At 41.6% G+C, this 19,689-nt stretch overlaps 2 protein-coding genes across 4 annotated transcripts; both read right to left on the reverse strand.

Moving 5' to 3' along the window:
* Nucleotides 1-379: 379 nt before the first annotated feature.
* On the reverse strand, nucleotides 380-4,569 carry LOC144525484 (uncharacterized). Its single transcript, XM_078262360.1, has 7 exons — nucleotides 3,484-4,569; nucleotides 3,054-3,172; nucleotides 2,064-2,192; nucleotides 1,830-1,932; nucleotides 1,124-1,242; nucleotides 876-1,021; nucleotides 380-793 (listed from the first exon to the last, which is right to left on the reverse strand). The coding sequence occupies exons 1-7, from the start codon at nucleotides 3,542-3,544 to the stop codon at nucleotides 685-687; spliced, it is 786 nt and encodes a 261-aa protein (XP_078118486.1). The 5' UTR covers nucleotides 3,545-4,569; the 3' UTR covers nucleotides 380-684.
* A 99-nt stretch (nucleotides 4,570-4,668) lies between these two features.
* On the reverse strand, nucleotides 4,669-17,729 carry med14 (mediator complex subunit 14). 3 transcript variants are annotated; one of them, XM_078262358.1, is made up of 29 exons: nucleotides 17,286-17,729; nucleotides 16,744-16,770; nucleotides 16,513-16,618; nucleotides 16,211-16,384; nucleotides 15,941-16,070; nucleotides 15,677-15,805; nucleotides 15,415-15,522; nucleotides 14,384-14,516; nucleotides 13,988-14,138; nucleotides 13,771-13,882; nucleotides 13,290-13,415; nucleotides 12,387-12,465; nucleotides 11,856-12,015; nucleotides 11,514-11,705; nucleotides 11,162-11,296; nucleotides 10,951-11,027; nucleotides 10,660-10,820; nucleotides 10,421-10,567; nucleotides 9,813-10,027; nucleotides 9,402-9,671; nucleotides 8,689-8,939; nucleotides 8,058-8,179; nucleotides 7,665-7,841; nucleotides 7,079-7,317; nucleotides 6,778-6,957; nucleotides 6,395-6,502; nucleotides 5,880-6,005; nucleotides 5,582-5,771; nucleotides 4,669-5,408 (listed from the first exon to the last, which is right to left on the reverse strand). In XM_078262358.1, the coding sequence occupies exons 1-29, from the start codon at nucleotides 17,459-17,461 to the stop codon at nucleotides 5,335-5,337; spliced, it is 4,275 nt and encodes a 1,424-aa protein (XP_078118484.1). In that variant the 5' UTR covers nucleotides 17,462-17,729; the 3' UTR covers nucleotides 4,669-5,334. The 3 variants fall into 3 exon arrangements, with proteins under 3 accessions (XP_078118484.1, XP_078118483.1, XP_078118485.1); XM_078262357.1 differs by having other exon boundaries at nucleotides 9,813-10,057; XM_078262359.1 differs by lacking the exon at nucleotides 8,058-8,179 and having other exon boundaries at nucleotides 8,690-8,939; nucleotides 9,813-10,057.
* Nucleotides 17,730-19,689: the final 1,960 nt, after the last annotated feature.

The following is a 19,689-nucleotide window of genomic DNA, read 5'->3' on the forward strand; positions in this document are numbered from 1 at the left end:
ATCAAAATTGTTGCACAAAATCTTGTGTAGGAACCCATCGCTCATAACTGAACTAGAAAATAGGTTTTCAGTTGTTGCTGTTGATCTTTCAGTAATTATACTATGTTTTTATGAGGGACAATGTAGCATTAACTGATCACAGCTAATATGTTATCTGTAAATCCAGTATTCTTGTTACTTCAACAATTCACTTGTACAACACCATCAACCTTTATTGGAAGTGTGTTTGTCTCACTGCATAGCTGTGCACCTACACAAGTAGTAAGGGAAGAGGAGCCTTTGCTAGAAGTTACACCTATGGTCACATGCTAGGGAGGAAGCAAACACATTTCCCTATTGCATTCAATTTTATTATTCCACTTTAGGTAGGTTTAAAAAGGAAGAAATGTTAACAGTAATTATAACAGTAGTGCAAGGCGGGATTCAACAGGCTTACATTCATTTCCAAACAGCTGACTCACCATAGGGACTAATATGGGCCACATTGAGGAGGACAATATAAAAATCTACATGATTTATAAATAAAGTAGGCTATCCAATCCCACCATTAATCCGTTGAATCAAATTGTGTAGCACCTTTTCACAGTCATAACAACATCAGTTCATTTAGAAGCTCCTGGAGACATCTGATGCACCAGAACGTCAGGATTCATAGATACAGAGGCGTTGGTCGGGGTGGGTGAGTCAGGACAGGAACTGTGACATGAAGGTAACGGCTGGGTGAAGGTCTTCTGTCAGCTCCTCCGGTAGCATCAACACCACTGAAGTTAAGCTTTGAGTTACTTCTAATATCCTACACAGAGAACAGCATATGGTTGTAATCAGATTGTTGCTGCATTAATTATCGTCAAATTCCCATTTGGATTTTAACTAACCAGTTGATGTAGTGGGCAGCCAGCTGAGGTTCATGCCTGGAGCCTTCCTCTACCACCAGAGACTGTTTCATCTGTTTGAAGTTGGCCTCAATGTCTTTCTTCACTTCAGAGAAAGCCTGAATTCCTCTGAAAGAGCTGATGACTTGCTGAAAATAAATCAATGTTAAAAAGCATGCAACTTAAAGTGGAATGCATATCAGAAAGAAAAAAACTGTTAAAAAATGATAGTTGTGATTTATTGTGCTTACATAAATAACCGAGAGCTGGTGGGCAATGTATTTATGACTTCCAAGGTGCCTGATATCTTCCTCTAGCTGTTGACTCAGCACCAGGAGCTGGTTCAGTTTGGCGATGTGGAAGAAGTATTCTGCAGAAGAAGCATCAGATGACGTTAGGAATGTGTTTTAATCGTGTGTGAACATCCAGTACAGAAGTATCATCAGCAAAACATATATGCAGAATAATGCCCCCTGTGAGTGTTTTATTACATACATATGTCGAAAGGTGGAGCCAATGTTAAATAGTTTAAAAACTACTGGGTAGTTTCAGCTATAACAAGGCATCATAGTCTATAAACCAATCTTGTGTTTTGTATGTAAAATCTTACTCTGAAAACTCTAAAATATTTGCCTTTGAAGTAAAATAGAAATACTTAAGGCAGTACAGTTTCTACTTGAGTAAATGTACTTCCCACCACTGGCTATAATAAGTATCTGTGCTGGACGTCCAAGCTTAAATTAATACCGAACAGGTTGGTACAATATGCTATTTTTGTATTAGAAACAAGCTGCTTTTTGCCAACTTTGACTTGAACTGAATTCCAGATGGAAAAAAAAACGTTCAAAAGTCTTTCTAAATCTGCAAAATACTGTATGCATAATCTGTCTTCAAAAACAATAACAGATTGAAATATGTTTCTTCCTCCTGGCTGGGGATAAATGTGTATTGCCTTACCGTCCATTGGCGGCCTCTCCAGCATATCCACTGGGCTTCCTTGAATGAGGAACACCTCTACACGAGGAAACATTACTGACAGACCCACCATGTCCAGATAGTCCTGAGGAAACACATTAACCCACTGATTTCTGGTACAGCATGTAAGAGAAGTATGCAAAGTGAATGTTCTCGTATTCCACGTTATGTCATAAAAGTCATTTTTTATTTGGACATTATTAGAAGATGTGATACCTCCAGCTGTGGCATAGGCTTTGGTAGATGTTCAAGGCACTGCAGCATCTGGTCAAGAATCTCTGACCCTTGAGCCTGGAAAGTGTCTGACTCCTCTGGGCTACAGCCTTGTCCTAACTGCTCCTGGAACTGGAACATAGAAAATATGAATAATAATGTCACTGGATAAAAAGAGGAGCGTCTATACAGAATTATGTGAAATGCTTGTGAACAGCATAGACTGCACAATAGACCTGAAACCAGTTGGCAGGTTTGGACCATGGATGTAGCCCTATTGGTTGGGACATAGTCATGCTTAAACTTCCTCAAGTCTATGCGTTTGAGTGCTGTTGTACTGTAAATCAAAGAGTTACAATATGGGACACGATCATAAGATGTAAATAGATCCATAGAAATGTGAATTTGACAGGGCCCAAAAGAGTGTGTGTGTGTGTGTGTGTGTGTGTATGTGCGTGCGTACGTACGTGCAGAGGACTATTGCTCACGATTTAATAAAAAAAAAAAAAAAATTTAAGAAAATTTGTGAGGGCATTTTCTGGATTTTTGCTCCTGGCTGTTAGCACCCTAAATGTACATGAGTAAATGTAAATGAGACAATTCCTTTATTTATTTTTGTTGAAGTGGGAATTCTCTATTGGTGGGTTTCCATTCTAGATGTATGACGTAAACTACCGTGTAACAAATGTGAAGATAAGTTTTATTTTGTTTAAAACTAAAGAAAAAATTAAAGATGATGGTAAATAATCTGTACATTAGCCCTTTGTCAAATGCTTGATGTATGCAACATAGCTGTATAATTAACACACTGAACACCTACTTGGGCCTACTCGTTTAATTGCTTTGGTTCAGCTGATGGAAATGCTTAAATTTCACTTGACAGTTTCTCTGAAAACGGATGAAAACTAAGGAGAAAGTGGAGGAGATAAATATTATCTTTGTCAGACTCAGCAATGGTGGAAGTAATGCATTTAGTGCTCAGGTCACCCCTACCTGCTGCATCTGTGCCCTGATGAGGAGGTCCAGCTGCCCACAAAGACACAACATCTCCAGGCCCACCTGCTCTGGACTCAGCTGGACAGGCATCAGAGGTCTCTTCACCTGTAGCTCCACTGACCACACAGCAACCAAATCAGTAGGCCTGCCTGACATCTCCCCCTTTTTTCTTCACCCCCTTAATAACGAACACAAACTCACAGGTGGCACCATCACTGCCTATAAAACAACGTGCATGTGTCATCTATCCTACAAGTCCCAGGAAGGATGGAAATTTATAAGGACTGAAGGGGAGTGGTCAGTGTGTTGAAATGAGATGGAGACAGTTTCTGCGGGACGGACTCCTCCGATATCCAATTCAAACACCATAATGATATTAACGTATCGTTGCTACAACCCGAAATAAAAACGTAATTCTGGGACTTACCTTTAAAAGCTTCATGGTAAACGCAGGGCTGACAGAGCGGCTCAGATGTGCTCACTGCCATGTCGGACTTGAACCTGCGGTGATTATCGCCCTATTCTCCTAAATTGGCAGCACTGATAAAAGCCATAAGAGACCAATGAAAGCAGAGGTAGCAGTTTAGTTGAGGCTATAGAGAGAAATAGATAAGGCTCAGTCTATTTATTTATCCTGTGGCATTTTGTCGGAAGTATCGCAAAGGGTGCGTTCGAATGTCAAACGTTCAGTCAGGGTGCATAAAAGCCGACAGTGTTTCTTCATCCGTAATTGGTCGTTTTCTTGCAGGTGTCGATGTTCACACGCAGCTGCGAGGTGACAAATGCATCCTTCACACCCGGAGGATCCATGTAGCTATGTAATAATACAAAAGACAATGCCCACGCCCTTTGCAACAGCCGTGCAGTCGCAGTCTGGGATTTGCAGTTTTGAACGCCTCCTCAACCCTCCACATACAGCCTTTCTGAATGATGTCATGTTTTAGGGGATGAGGATCACAGCATCACTTGATGAGGAGGCAAAGCTGTTTTCTACAGGTTTAATACACTAACTAACAAACAAAGACACATCGGATTTAAGTGGTAACAATTAACAAGTACAACTTCAGGTACTTGTATCTTCATTTTGTACTACTTTATACTTATATAATAGGCTACCCCACTGCATTTAAAAATTGACATTTTGTACTTTTCACTCAAGTAAGTTTTTTACAGGGTTTTCTTATTGATTAATCCAGATTTGCTTGATTAATTGTTTGGTCTATATAAAAACAAAAATAACCTTCCCAGTTTTCTTTAGCCCAAGGTGACGTCTGACCAACTGTGCAAAACCCAAAGTTAGTGAGTTTAAAATCCCATATACTTTGAGTATCAGTTGAAGTAAAAGTGCTGAAATGAGTGGATATAAAAAGAAGCATGTCACTGTATAAAAATAATGATATATAAGACTCTGGAAAGGGCCATTCTGCATAACAGGTGTTTTCTTTTGGATTCTTTATGTACATTTTGTTGCCACTACATTGTGGGTTTGCTTGAGTAAACATTTTTAAGCAGTACATTGACTACTATGTAGTATTATTGCTATTCTTTTTTTACTTTAGTAAATTATCTGATTATTTTAGTACTGCCAGTGGAAGATTCTCAGAGCATAAACCAACTTTGGGCTTGGTTTATTAAATAGCAAATTCAGACAGGAATCCTTCAATCAGGACTCAAAATGTGTCTTAATAAAATACAACTGGCTTATAAAGTTTGTCACAGTTTTACAGTATCCAAAGTGAAAGTTTGAAATAAAAATGCAGAAAACATTTAAATAGTGTGCTAAGGAATATATCTCCTGATACTATTAATATCAGTCTGGCGTTATAAAAAAAAAGAAAAAAGAAACTGAATACAATTCTCTAGCAAAAATCTAACTCACCTGATTCTTTTCAATACTCAAATATACAACAATATACATATTTTCGTAAACAACCTTAATTTCAATAGATAATCTTGTTTACAAGTGCACCTGGAGGAAAAGAATAACATTTATATCCTTTTGCATCAAATGCCCCCCTCGCCCATGATCTACCTCAACAGCAAATCTTGTTTCTGAGCTTCTATCAAGAATAAAGACTGTGGTCCACAACTGTACATATTTAACTCCCTTCCATAACAGCAATTATACATCACGTCAATTGTCCAGTGGCTGACGCAAAAAAAAGACTGACATCTTGGGACCACAGTTGTTACTCTCCTTTTTCTTCTTAGCTCAGAGATAGACCCATCCTCGGTCTCAAAGGGACTCCGGTTGAGTTCCAGACTGAATTTGTTGTTTCTACTGACGAGTGCCGGGGGGCAGAGCGAGGTTGGCCATCAGCTCGTGAACAGAAGCAAATATTGTACACTCACCTGAAAGAAAGATGGCAAATATCCAGTGTTAGCAAAGGCATTTTGCGCCAAGTATAGATAACAACGCTATACTGTATAGTATAGTATATAATATTCAGTTGATACCCGTTTCAGTTTAGCAAATTTGATATCACTTTTTCTGTTTAGTAAATTATTCAGTGTGTGAGTCTTACCCGGTCTGGCAGGGTGCAGTTCATTGAACCTCTTAAGGATATTAGAGACCATGAGCGCTGCGGCCCCAGAGGAGCTGTGCTGTCTGGGGATGTCAGCCTGCTGAGTGAGGCCTGTGGCCATGTCGTACACAATGGGCACTATAATGCTCACTGGCTCCTGGGGCACCGGGATACGCTGGGTCAGTTGCAACTATGAGGCAAAACACACAGGGTCAGGTTGTTTCAAATAGTGCTACACAGGTATACGACTTGTGTCCTGGTTGTGGAGAGCTAATGGAGAGGCTCTGCTAAGACTTACAAAGAAGAGCATCTTGGACTTGAGCACCACAGCGATGGTCCCAGGAGGGGCTATGGGGGGAGCACTGGGAGGGATGGTGAGACAGAACTGGACATTCCACTTCAGCTGTGCAGCCTGGTCAGGGAACTTTAGAGAAAGGCAATATATAATATCTTTAAAACACAGAGGCAATTCCAAGTGCTTTGTATAAGGTAAAGACATGCATCAAGATATTAGAAGGATGTCTAAACTGCCATTAAGTACAATACGATACATTTTTCACTTGCACAACTAGAAGAACGTGTAATGTGGGCACACTTTCACACTGCAGTGAAATAGACAGGTTTATCAGGGCATATGGTGTACTTGTTCTGTATCTTGTTGCAATGTTTCTACTATTTGACAGCTAGTATAACAAAAGGTCTTATTCAGTTTGCATATTCATAAATTCATATATTTTCTGGGTAGTGGGGCTCATTCCCAATTATGGTTGAATACAGGCAACAAACCCTCTTGAAAAAGAAACAGCTACCCACCAGTTCGAGCTTCATGATGCGCACACAGTCCCTAAGGATGTTAGTGGGTGCCCCAAGCAGCTTTGTGAAGGCATTCAGAGTGTTGTATTTGAAGGGAGGACCAGCAACCTTGAAAGAGGACAATGGAAGGTGATCAGTGGAATAATAACAGTGCACTCATGTGCTCCTGTGAGTGGCCTTAAAGTGTATCCCTATTGAATGAATTGACAAGTCTTTTAAATGAAGCACAACACTTCAACTAAGTTTTAAATTCAATATTCTAAATTATGATCACAAAATGCATTTCTTTCATGCATAGGTCAAAAAACTATGCATGTAGATATGCCTCAAATGTATGTTTAAATTATTTATGAATTAGGCTTTAAGTGGCTTCTTAAACTTACCCTCGTCTCAAAGAACTTCTCCAGCACCTGAAGTTCCTCCTGGGACCAGGGACCTGTATTTTCTGGAGTGACTTTGAGCTGCAGTGTCTGGTAGTTCTTTGGGTTGAGAGCCACGCGGCACTTGAGTACTTCCGTCTTGAACATGATCACACCCGGCTCATTAGAATTCACAATAGATAACTGGAGGAGAGTTGACAGATTTAGAGAAGTTAGGGGAGAGCAGAACACTGAATGTAATTTGAGGGAATAAACACCAAAAGAATTATCTCTCCAAAATCAGGATGATTTGTGCAACACTTACGTTGGCCTCCTGCTGAATGATTCTCTGTAGGTGCCGTCTCATGATAACTGAACCCAGAAAACGCTCAAGTGGCGAGCAGAGGTAGCTTCCTGCCAGGCCTGGCACCAGGCAGGGAGTGGGTGAGGGGAGCAAAAGCACATGCAAGGCATTGTGGGTGAGGATGGTAGGAATGGAGGCAGCCCAGGGGCGTTGAGGTAGCTTGCGGGGTGGAGGCATACTGGTAGGCATGACTTGTGAACCTAAACCAAAGACAGAGAGGGAGAGAGGTTGTAGTGAAACAATCAATTAATTTAATAGCGCTAGACTACTATATCGGCGAATATTAACTTATTGCAGATATATCGGTATCTGTGTATGGCAGCCGATAAACTAACTAGGTTTGAGATTATTTAGAAACAGTGTCACATAGTTTGTGTTATGCACCAGAGAGCACTGACAGGTTACTTTTTCAACTGTAAAATGTCCCACTTAGTATACTTTTTTTTTTTTTAAACTTATCTAAGGTATCAGTGGCAAGGTTGTTTGCTAATGTTATGCGTTTATGTAAAAAAACAACGTGAGACAACACAGAGAAAGCAGTACTTACTGGTCCCGGCACGTGGAGAATGAGGGTCGGGGATAGGTGAGTGCAGAGATGGGTTACCAGGGGACATGCCATGGATCCGTGCCCCAGGAGAAGGCCCTGAGACCTGGGGTGAACCTGGCCACTGGCCCCTATGGCTGGGAGACACCATGGCATATGGAGAGCTGGGATCCAGAGCACCTAGGGTGAAGTAGAGACAGCCATCAGCAACAAAACAACACTATGTTCAACAATAACCAGTTAAATGAATACACCACTGTGTGCCCACTAACTACAGGCCATTTGTCATATGCTTTTTAATGTCTGCAGCCTAGAAGTGCCAAGTTAAGATGTTCAGTTCAGCCCATTCCAGCCCTTGTCCAGCAGACCAGAATTTACGGCCACCCTGCTGCTTACCGTGGGGACTGGCAAAGCTGGTCTGGCCCATGGCTATGCCCAGAGAAGACGGAGACGGTGTGGGCCCGAAAGGAGAAGGTGCCCTCAGAGCTCCACTAGGGGAGCCAGAGGCATGGATGTTCCCCACACACACACACACACACACACACACACACACACACTCGTCAGACTTTGAGGTTGACAAGTTCTCCTTACACACTCTCACACACTCACTCGCTCATGTACACACATGCTAAAGCAGGGCGGAAGGGCTGTAGTCTCTGGCTGGCGGGCTGAGATGGAGAGGAATGGAAGGAGCAGGACTAAATGCATGCTTTGTTCCCTCTCGGCTGTGAGGTATGTGCATGTTGCATGAGAAACACAACTGATCTCATGATTTCACAAAATCAAAATGGGCACACATGGTTACTTTTCCTCGTTCTCCGTCCCATTCAACCAATTTGCTCTTGCAACAAAATACATAAGTCAGCAGGGAGGTTGATGACAGCAATGCGATATATTCAAAAACAATGATTTTTTTTAGGTCATAATCCTGTATGGCAGCTTGACACAAAGCTCAGACACAAACAATAAAGGATATCATTAACTTACTTATACTTACATACACATACAAACACTAAGCTTGCTATTACCTGGCGACTGGGTGGGCATCATGGATGGTGAGGGAGTTACGTTAGCGTGGTAATTTGGTGGTGGTGAAGTGAGAGGAGGATAGACACCTCCTGCACCCCCTCTCAATGTTTGTGGCTGCTGTTGAGCTTGCAAGTGGTTCATCAGACTGTCCATCACATCTACACCCACCGGCGAGGGTGGGTTATCATCTTCATTGACAGAGCGTCTGCGAGCATCTTGATTACTGTCTACAAACATATTTAGGAATGTCTAGACAGGGGCAAGAAGAGAAGGACAGAATTTTATGTAAAAAGCTTGATCAAAAAAGTCATAAAACTGTATATCTGCATTACATTTTCTTTTCGAATCAAGTAGGATTCTTTGGTTGTACTGATTAGAAAAACACCTAAAGTTAACTAACACTTTATGGTTTTATGGAGGGTTATGTGCCAGACTATTTCTTGGTCAGGCGCAGTGACTTTACATCTCATTTAACCCTTGGCAAAAAAAAAAAGCTAATACGTGTATTTCAACTATTCCTTTAACTCATAACAGGTCACAATTATTGGTTTGGGCGGACCCTGCTAGTATACTTACACTCTCGGCTGCATGTCCATTAGAACTTAACGTGGCAGTTCTTTTTGTTAGGTAGTTTAGACAGAAACTTTAAGAGTATTCCCTTTCTCAGATGAAGTCTATTGACACACTACCATGCCAATAAGTCTTGTATACCTTGAGTCCAGGAGCAGGGTAGAAGCCCTCTACAATCTTAGTGTTGTCAAAAAGACTGTAGGCGCCATCTCTGATGGCTACCACACCGCGGCTGCGGCAGTAGATGTCGATGCAGTACATGTTTCTAAACGCCAGGCGGATGTGTGTGGGGGACTGGGGTAAGATGGAGAAGCACTGGTAGGCAGTGTTGGTGCGCTGGGTCAGGCCCAGCATGGGCACTGTTGGTAGCTTGTTGATTGCATTCAAAGGGGCCTGTGTGTCAGAGAGCACCTGAGAAAGAGGATAAATAGTAACGTTACCCAGGAAATTACATTGAAAGGTACATTAAAAGGTCACTTGAAATGATTATTTGATACAGATATAACAAGTGCACACATACATATGCATTGTCATAACTATGCTTCTGTGTACCTGCAGCAGCTGCATCACGTTTGGACTCTTGTTGAACATCTCTTGTAGCTGATGGAGGATGATATTGTGGCAGTTGGAGCAGCCAGAGTTGGGCCCCACAGTGCCAAGGGCGAGGTGGAAACGCTGGCTGTTGGAGTTCCACTGGATCGTGACAGAGCTGCCCTTGGTGGTACCGTAGCACAGCACCAGCTTACGGTAGTTGTACAGCCGCACCTCTGAAAACAGGCTCAGGTAAGATGGCATCTCTGGAGGGAAGCAGTCACAATGTGCAGCTGTATTAGATCTATGTGTTTCTTTTACCAAGCATTATTACAACAGTGTGGGTAACACTGATGAATGCAAGCCTGAACTAACTGTAACTTTAACTATGTGCAGATTTTCACACACAAACGACTCAAACTTAAAAAAGTAAATCTGATTACTCTGGTTAAACCAGGCCAATAAAACAATGTTTGTTTTACTTTGAGAATTAATGTGTCGCCTTCATTACAAATCCATACACCAGCAACAAAATGACTAGTAAAATACTGACTGATTTAAGATGAACTGACTTTTATCAGTCATTCAGGTAAGTGCAGTGTTTGCTTTACAGATGACCATGCACGTACCTGGCAGTGCTCGAGAGAAGTTGAGGACACACTGGTAGAGCTGACTGATGGCGTTCCAGTCATTAAGGAACATCTCTACCACCTTCCGCCCGCCCACTGGCTCCGACAGAGGGTTTTCATAGGTCAGATATATATGCCGCGTGGAGGCTAATACAGGGGACAGATGGGTTTGTTTATACACAGGGCCATGTTGTAAACTTGTAGTGATGAACTTGGAACACACTGTATGCGATGTGTACCTTGCTCCTTGCTGTGTGTGCTGTTGAGAGGGCAGTTGGCCAGCATCAGTTCAGCCACCCAGGTTCGGTTGTTCCTGCCCTGCAGTCGGAAGGTGCAGTCCAGTAGAGACCGGTCTAAAGCTTTCCTAGTCTCCTCTCCTACACCTTTACAAGGAGGAATCCTACAAGATGAAACAATTACACTGTATAGTCACAATGGTTTTGGCAAAGTTTATCATACTTGAAGAAAAATCCAATTTTGTCCTGGTGTGTGCATAAATGCATGCATGTGTGCTTGTGACTGAGTATTACTTTAGTAGACGTATCGCGTGACTGCTGCCATCTCCCTCAACTTGGACACCCTGGTTAGGGATCTCCATGTTGGACAGCTACTCAAAGACAGAGACAGACAGACAGACAGACAGCATTAGCCAGCAAACACAACACTGACATTGCCATGCTTGATGTTGACACATCTATGACTGGCAGGAAAGATTCAAACTGTCTGAGCACTGTGACTTACCTCTGTTCTGAGGCCAATGAAGGGCATGTTGGTGTCACACATAGCTACTAGGTGAGCCAGCTCTTTGTTGAAGGCACACATTTCTCCAGACCGCTTAGGCTTCTTTGGCTCTGGGTCCCCCTGGTCCCCAGATATCTAAAAAGCAACAGAGACAAAATAAAATGCATATGGAACGTTATCTATGTGTGATATGTGGGCAGAGCATTTACTGTTACTGCCTAGTTCTAACCTCTAGGCCAGCACCACATCCATCAAAACTCAAAAGAAACTTTCATTTGTGTATGATGAAAAATACTGTGTTTCATCATACACAAAAGAACATTTGGTGTATAACTACTCTAGCACTGACTACCTTTCTCTTAGTCCCAGGTCGGGCCCCTCTGCCTGTTGTGTCCTGGACAAGATGTTCTAGGTTGGGTTTAAAATGCTGCAGGAGCTGTGCGCACATGGGACCATCATCTCCTTCCAACTGAGACACTGACAGGAAAGAGTACTTGTACTGCAACGCTGTGGGACTGCTAGGCACTTCAAGCATTTCCACTACCTACAAAAAGGAGAAAAGGAGTAGGAAACAGAGAGACCAAGAGGGTGGACATAAAAATGAAAGCAGATCATAACTTTAACTTTTTGTGGAATTTTCTTTAAGTCATTTTGGTTTAGCACTATTCAGCAACATATTGATAGAGAAACTTACAATGTAGTACTGCGGAAGACGTGTGAGCTTAATGAAGAGCTTGTGTTTGGACAGGTTGCCAACAGGGTGAGAAGCCGAGTTGGACAGGTGAAGGACATCAGTACACACAGTGGGAAGGTGTTTCACAGACTGTCGACAGCGCTGCTCCCCCAACCAGAACCTTGCCAGAGAAAAGAAAGATTTGGTGTCTCAATGAAATTTCAGTTGCAAAAAGTCCCAGATTCACAGCCCATTCTGTCACTCACGGCATTCCCACAGTTCACTAGTGCCAGACTCAAAATCAACTCAATACACAACCGTGACAATCCTTCTCAACACCCATCTTGCCACCTGCTGAGCCAAGTGTTGCTACTGATAGCAATTAGCCAATTTTGACAAGCTAGAAGCAGGTGTCAGACTCTGGCGTCTACTGTTGACTCTGAACTGACTCTGCTATCTTTCGCCTGTGCCAAAATATACGTTACACTGTCAGCTGTGAATATACAGTATTTAATGTCCATAGCCATTTAAAAATTGAGAAGGTGGACTCACTTCAGTTGTTGAAGCCAAGATATGATACGCTTCATATCGTCGTTAATGGTCTTTTCAATGTCATCCAGCATGGACTGATCTAGGGAGAGAACACACCTGGGTTTTATTTTCACAGAGCTGAGCATACAAAGCAATAAAGTAGAATCACAGAGAAACTAATTGTGGATTCCTTTATTGTTACACGAAACCAAACCCTTATATAAACTCAACCTGAACACAACACTTCCCTAGGACCAACACAATGGACAAACTAGGGCTGTCAAAATAACTTTAAAAATTCGTTACAGGAAACACAAACCCGCTGCACGTGACGCTAGTTAACACAATACTCAACAGCAGCTAACGTTAGCCTACCGCTAGCTAGTAGCTGGATTAAACACGGTTAAAATGCTGACAGCTAACGCTAAACGGTGTAAAGTGTGACTGTGTTTTACTGTAGAGGATTCAACACCAGTATGTAATAATCTGCAGCTGCCGTCGGAGAAACAACACAGCCGGTGCGTTCAATGAAACTGGTAAACTACAGCCTTGTGGTGCATTTGAAGTTATTGTAAATGTCCTTTTCCTATCTGGTTGTTGTTTTTGTCGTTCAACAGCAATTTACTAGTGAAATAAGTTGTTGTTATTGTTATACATTATTATTAAATCATTTAATTTTGACCATATGGCCTTAGCAATAAACAAGCCGTAAACTGTTGTTTAGTACCCTTTTTTTTTTCCTTTTCTTTTTTTACTTTCTTAAAAAGTATCGGTTCAGGCACCGTTAATTATGTATGCGATTAATTTCGATTAATTAATCACAGAGTATGTAATTAATTAGATTAAATTTTTTAATCGATTGACAGCCCTAGGACAAACATAAATCAGAAAATAGTCATGAGTTAATGTTTGCCTATTACTTACCTAATCCGTACAGCATGGGTTGGAACATGCCAGAGTGCAGGTCTACAAAAATGTGTAAGCACTCTGAACGACCACAGGGCTCAAGTATCGGAATAACTAGTGTAGGTAAAGCAGTCTCGATGAACGCTGAAATAAACAAACATGATTAAGTATTTCTATTGCAGAGGACTCAAAACCATGGTTACAGTACATCAATTGATAGAAGGGGAATGAGGCATGTGTTAGAGAGCACATCTCTATGAGCTAATGGGAATTTTGAAAATGCAATTCATCATAATTTGAGAGAAAGAAAATAAGAAAATATTTTTTCCAGGGCTAAAATTATGGACTCTGCATCCTAAACCATGCCTCTTTTATCAAGTGTTGTGAATGATTAGCACATGACTGCATCTGCTGTAGGTAGGAAACACTGGTTTCTGTTAATTTGCTTAATATACACTTACAAAATGTATTTAAATTACAAGACATAGTATAAACATACAGTTGTCACTGGGATTGCTGGTCTTTAGAATGGCCTTCAGTTCCTGTAACTTTTGATTGGACCGGGCATGCACACTGTCGATCAAAAGTTTCTCCACCGACAGATGGTCAATCTAAAGAATGAGACAAACATTATTAAATTGTAGAGCGAGATATTTGTACAGTATGCCACACATCCCCATTCTTTATATTACACTGAAAACGTATGTCCACCTTACCTTCATAGCTCTCTCCATTAATTTGGAGTCACAGGCAGGGAGAGGAGGCTCATGAGATATTTGCAATGGCTTAGATCCATCTGATTCGTCAATCTTGATAGTGACTTTGTGAACTGAGGCTGTACCTGTTTTCCTACCCAAAACCTGTTGGCTGGAGAAACAAAGAAAAGGGAAGACAGAGAGTAGGAATGAAAACTATATGAATGCATCCTGCCATTTATTTATTTTCTATTATTTTATTTTTTTTTAGAAGAGTGTGTCGTCAATATAAAATAATAATAATCATAATAACAAGTTTACATAACATAGCACCTTTTACAGGCAAAGTCACAAAGTGCTTCAAAAGAGAAAAATTATCACAATACAGTATGTGAGGGCAATTTAAAAGAGTCTTACTTCCAAACAGTGAGTGTGAGGTATTTTGCGGGCACATATCTCTCCTCCTGCACCAGGTCTCCCCATCGCTCTCTAATCAGCATCAGAGTCTGAGAGTGGAGCACCTCTAGCTGCAGTGACAGACAAAAGGAGTCTGGAAACAATGCAGTTAAAGAGAACACAGTGTGGGAAAATACCAAGTCCAGGTGAATAGAGATAAAAAAAAATAAAAATAAAAAATAAAATAACGTACTACACATTTCTCCATTAACATTCAAAACACACTCACAGATATCCTCAAGACGCATACACTTTGTTGGTAAAAGGGGTATTTGTACCCAACACAGACTGCTCTTTGACACGGTGAGCTGCACTTGGTGGTGATGGTGGGGGAAAGGCAGAGCTGAGATGTACTGATTAGCATTGTGATTAGCACAGTCATGCTTATCTCGCATGCTTGATTAGGGTCTTTGATATTAGCATGAATGCTAACAAACGGTTGTTTCTCTCTATATTTTACCACAGACTAAAGTGTAATAGGCATGTGACTGTGTGATCAGAACAAATCCTCTCCTTCCTATACATATGGGTTAAATTATGAATGGCACAATTATCACTGCCTGACTATACAATACAAAAAAGCATTTTTGAAGAAACTCTAAGCTTTAATTCACAAAAGCGTGTAAAAATAAAAAAAAGTATCAGTTTCTTAGTACAGTATGAACAGGTGTTAGTAACACACATCTCCATAAGAAATTAATTACACCTCACATGACCTGACTGGGTGACAGGATGTACTGAGCCTCTTCCCGGTCAGTAATAAAGGTGGTTGTGTTGTTAGAGAATTCATGAAAAAAAGAGGGGTTAAAAAGGGTGCAATTCTGCAGCTGTGTTTCTCATTGGAATGCTGCAAGTGTCTGCTTGACCAGTCAATACTCTATATGCTCTGACACACCCTCCCTCCCTACTGCAGTAGTTCACATCAGACTGGGACTTAAGCCAAGTGGTTTTGTGCAGGCCATACACAAAATGCAAAGGCCAAGAAAGGATACGCAAGCAGTTGTACATGTCCTGTAGGGGTTTTTCATCTGCACACAGACGTGCCTGGACCAACTCGTGGATGAAGTTCACCTGCAAACTGTGGACTAGGGTTCGGCCATCTGTCAATGTGGAGGGAGGGGTAGGAGCGTGGAAATGGGACAGACAAACCGGTTGAGAGTGAATAGGAAAAGGGAAAACATTAGCAATGATGTACATTGTCAATCAGCATGTCAATGAAGTGTCGCAGCATAGCTGGAGGAGTGTATGCCTTACCTCCAGTTTCTTTGTCCTCTACCAGAATCTCCAACTTCAGCAGCCTCCAGGGAATATCAGGGTCATCTCCCATCACTGTCAAGGTGGCCTCAAACTCTCCTTCCACACGAAACTTTACACGGCCATTAGCTACACAAATATACACACAAGCAAACACACACATAAGAGATTTGCTTAACCAATATGGCTGAAAACAAATGGCTAAATACGTTGGAATGGCTATCAGTTAAAGTATACCATAGTGGGTTTACACAAGCTGCTTACCGACTGTGAGGTTTGCTAGCTGGGGTGGTAAGTCTGTGGTGACAAGGCGGTGTCGTAGAATCTGATTAAGTTGGCTCAGGGTGGTTTGCTTCTCAACCTTAGTGATGGGGTCTGGAGGAATGATCTTATCCTACAGAAATGGACACAGAAACATTTGATGATGATGATGATGATGATGATGGCATGCCAAACCATGAGTTTGATATCCTTACATCTTTTCATATAGATTTGTAGTTTTAGCACGCAGAGAAGGAAGTTCTACAGACTTACTCGTATACATGTGGGCAAGCGTGGGTATGACCCTGTTGTGAGAACATCAATGGCAAAGGGGATGGCAAAGCTGGGCAAACGAGCATGTACCAGGGCATCTCTGGCCAGCGATGCAAGCCTATCAGCTGTATCCACAAATAGGATGGTCTGCTGATCCAAGAAGCTGGAAATCATCTGTGACCATTGATATCATAAAGAGAGGTAAGAGTAAGTTGATTTGTATTCCGATGGACAAAAGTTTGCAGACGTACACATTTGCAGTGTATTATCAAAATCCACAACACAAATTCCACATAACATACCGCACACTTCTCAACTTTCCCTGCATTGCTTGCCCACTTCACCAGGGCTAGCAAACGCACAAATAGCTGTCTGGTACGACTGGCAAACTGGACAATCTCAATTTTCCTGAAAACAAACAAACAGGGGATATATACATTTAAACAAAATTTTAAATACAATAGCTTAACAGAATGAGTGACTAAAGGAGTGAAGGGATAAATAAGTTGTGAATAAAATTCAAATAACCATACCTCTCCATGTCCGTTTTTCTGGGAAGTCTAGGAAAAAAACATTAAAACTTTAGTGACTGTTATTGTCCTTATCCTGAAAGTAGAGCAACAGCCTGTCTAAACTCTGTGCATCCCTGGTATGAGTCTGCTTTGATAACAAATCGAAATGTTAATCTTTTCAGTTAGCAGTTGGGCACCAAGACAAGGAGAAACTGGCTTTTGGACAGCAGACTGATTCAAGTAATCAATCATAAACCCACATATGTACCGCCCCACACAAACACTTATCTTGAACAACAGCAATGGCTATAACTTATAACTTAATGATCTTCAGACATATGTGATGTTTACCCGGTAACGTTACGCCCCCTCACATATCTGTGCTATCCACTTTGTTAGGGCTCAAAACATGAAAAGCTTATCTTAACTTCTCGATTGGTACCAACTTGATGAGCCCGTTGGTTTGTATTATAGTGGCTGGAAGAAGTGCATCCTCTGAGTTTACTTATGTTAGCTGATTAGCCCGCCGGTTAGTTAGCTTTAAGGCCTACAACACTACTTACAGTTCTGCCAGCAGGGTAATTTCATGGTAGGTCCTCTGGAGAAGAAATTCAATTAGCAGACTCAGTCGGACCCCCTGTGTGGCCGGTGCCCCGGGTGGTGGTGGCTGTGGACCCGAAACTACCGGACCCCCGAGTGGGACGAGCTGCCCATCTGACCCAATCTGCACCGGAGCCATTTTACAATGACGATACGGGCTAGTTAGCTAACGTTACGGCGATGAACACCCAGCGCTACAACGGGAAACTATCAAGTTGTATTAGCTAATTTCTTATGAAAAGATTTTCTTCGCAGTCTCACAACATTTCTTTCACGGGACGAGTTCTTCGACATGGATTTGGTTTCCTTGTTCGGCAGAAAACCAAATTTGGTAACACATTACGGAGAAGGCTCAACGCCGCTCAGCCGCCATCTTTGCTGTCGGGAATAGGTCCGGTGGGAAAGAAAACCCAGACAAGAGCCCTGAGGAATGAGAGTCATGTATGTGATGTCTTCTCATTATTGTGTTCTACACCAGGTAACTGGTTTCCCGACTGGGGTAACTTACCAAACAATTTGTTATATGTCAGGTTTACAATGCCAGATATGTGCTTGTGTGTTTACAGGGTTAGCTAAGCTTGATAGCTTCAACAGTCCATCATTTATTCATTAACTCATTCTCTAATCTGTTACCCTGGTAACAGATGGCCAGTGGTGGAAGAATACTCAAATGAAGTGTAGCCTCGAGTGAAAGTACAAAAGTATTAGCATCAAAATATAATGAAAGTACCAAAAATAAAAGTAGGCTACTCATTGTGCAGAAGAACCTATTTCAGAGCTATTTCAGAATAGGGGCTATTATATTTTTGGATTATAATCATTGATAGATGATGTAAGCTATCACTTTATGTTGCAGCTGTTAAAGGTGGGGCTATTTTTAATTACTTTAGCCTATATATTGCTGTATAGCTTAATCTATAATAAAGTATTTTATTTGTTGGTTGTATTTTTTATTCAAAATCTGAATATGTAAACTAACTAAATGTATCAAATAAATGTACAACATTTCCCTGAAATGTAGTGGAGTAGTGTAAATTGAACTACTCAAGTAAAGTCCCTCTAACTTGTACAGTATTTGAGTTAATGTACTTAGTCAGTTTCCACGACTGCAGATGACTGAGTATGAGTATGTAACGAACAAACAAACGGTCCATAACAAAATGAATCACAAAATGCTATAATAAACAACACAATGTAATATTACCCATTAAAACTCCTGGGTGCCTTGAACAAACAGGCGTGGTGACCCAGCTCATCAGAGAGGCAAGAGAGGGCAAAGGGGACCTGGCTGTACTGTAGCTATAGATCTTATTAACGCCTATGGCACAATACCCCACAAGCTGGTCGAGGATGCATGAGAGACACACATGCACGAGTTTCAAACACGCAAAATGCCAGAAATTGGTTGGTTGAGAACTGTGGACAAGTCTAGGCTCCCCAGAAAAGTCAAGGCCTGGGCCTACTATAGCATGGGAGAGGCACTATCGATGGAGACATGGTCAGCTCCTTAAATCCATGCTGAGGCAATAAGCAAGGGGATCAGCTACAGCACTAAAGACAATTGTTTTTGTCAAGGAGGGAGAGCGGCCTAAGAAACAATCCAAGAACTGCTCTGTTGGTCTGTTGTTCAAGTCACAAGACTGGGTGATGACAGTTGACCTGGAGAGGCCTAACACCAAATATCACCCAGTCTTAGTTAATATCAGACATCATCTTGGTCTCTAAAGGCACAAGCCAGTTCATCTTGCTGGAGCTAACTGTGCCCTGGAAGGAGAGGATGGATGAGGGGAAGAGAGGAAGAGGATGAAGTAGGTGGAGAATTGACACAAGAGCAGGTGGAGGATCAGATGTATGCCAGTGGAGGTGGGCAGTTGGGTTTTTGTAAGTCATTCCCTCAGCAAGGCCTGGAACTCTGGGCATTGCGGGACCAAGCAGGAGACGAGCAATCAACAACAATGTGGAGGCGGCAGAGAAAGCATCTACAGTAGGGTGAATAGTGGTAAAGTGGGACAATAGGTAAAGTGGGACAGTTAAGCTTCATCATTTTTATCTTAGGAGGGTACAAGCTTAGATGGCCGTGACTTTTGCAATATTTGCGAAACCAGATATGGCGATGAAAATGATCCCATGAAGGCCAAGAAACAATCTGCTGTATCTGCACCCATACTTCCACAATTTAAATCTTTATTATTATTTTGTTGTTAACAATACTTGTATGGGTTACTATTTTGTATCCAGTCCATTCATTCAGTAACAATTTAATGGGTTTTAAGTGTCCCACTTTGTCAGTATGTGTTTGAGGAAGAGTTAGCCATCCTGTGTTTAATGTTTATTTCTTTTTTTCTTCTGTATAGTATAGTAGAGCTC

Source organism: Sander vitreus, chromosome 11, assembly GCF_031162955.1.
Source record: "Sander vitreus isolate 19-12246 chromosome 11, sanVit1, whole genome shotgun sequence".
Lineage (NCBI taxonomy): Eukaryota > Metazoa > Chordata > Actinopteri > Perciformes > Percidae > Sander > Sander vitreus.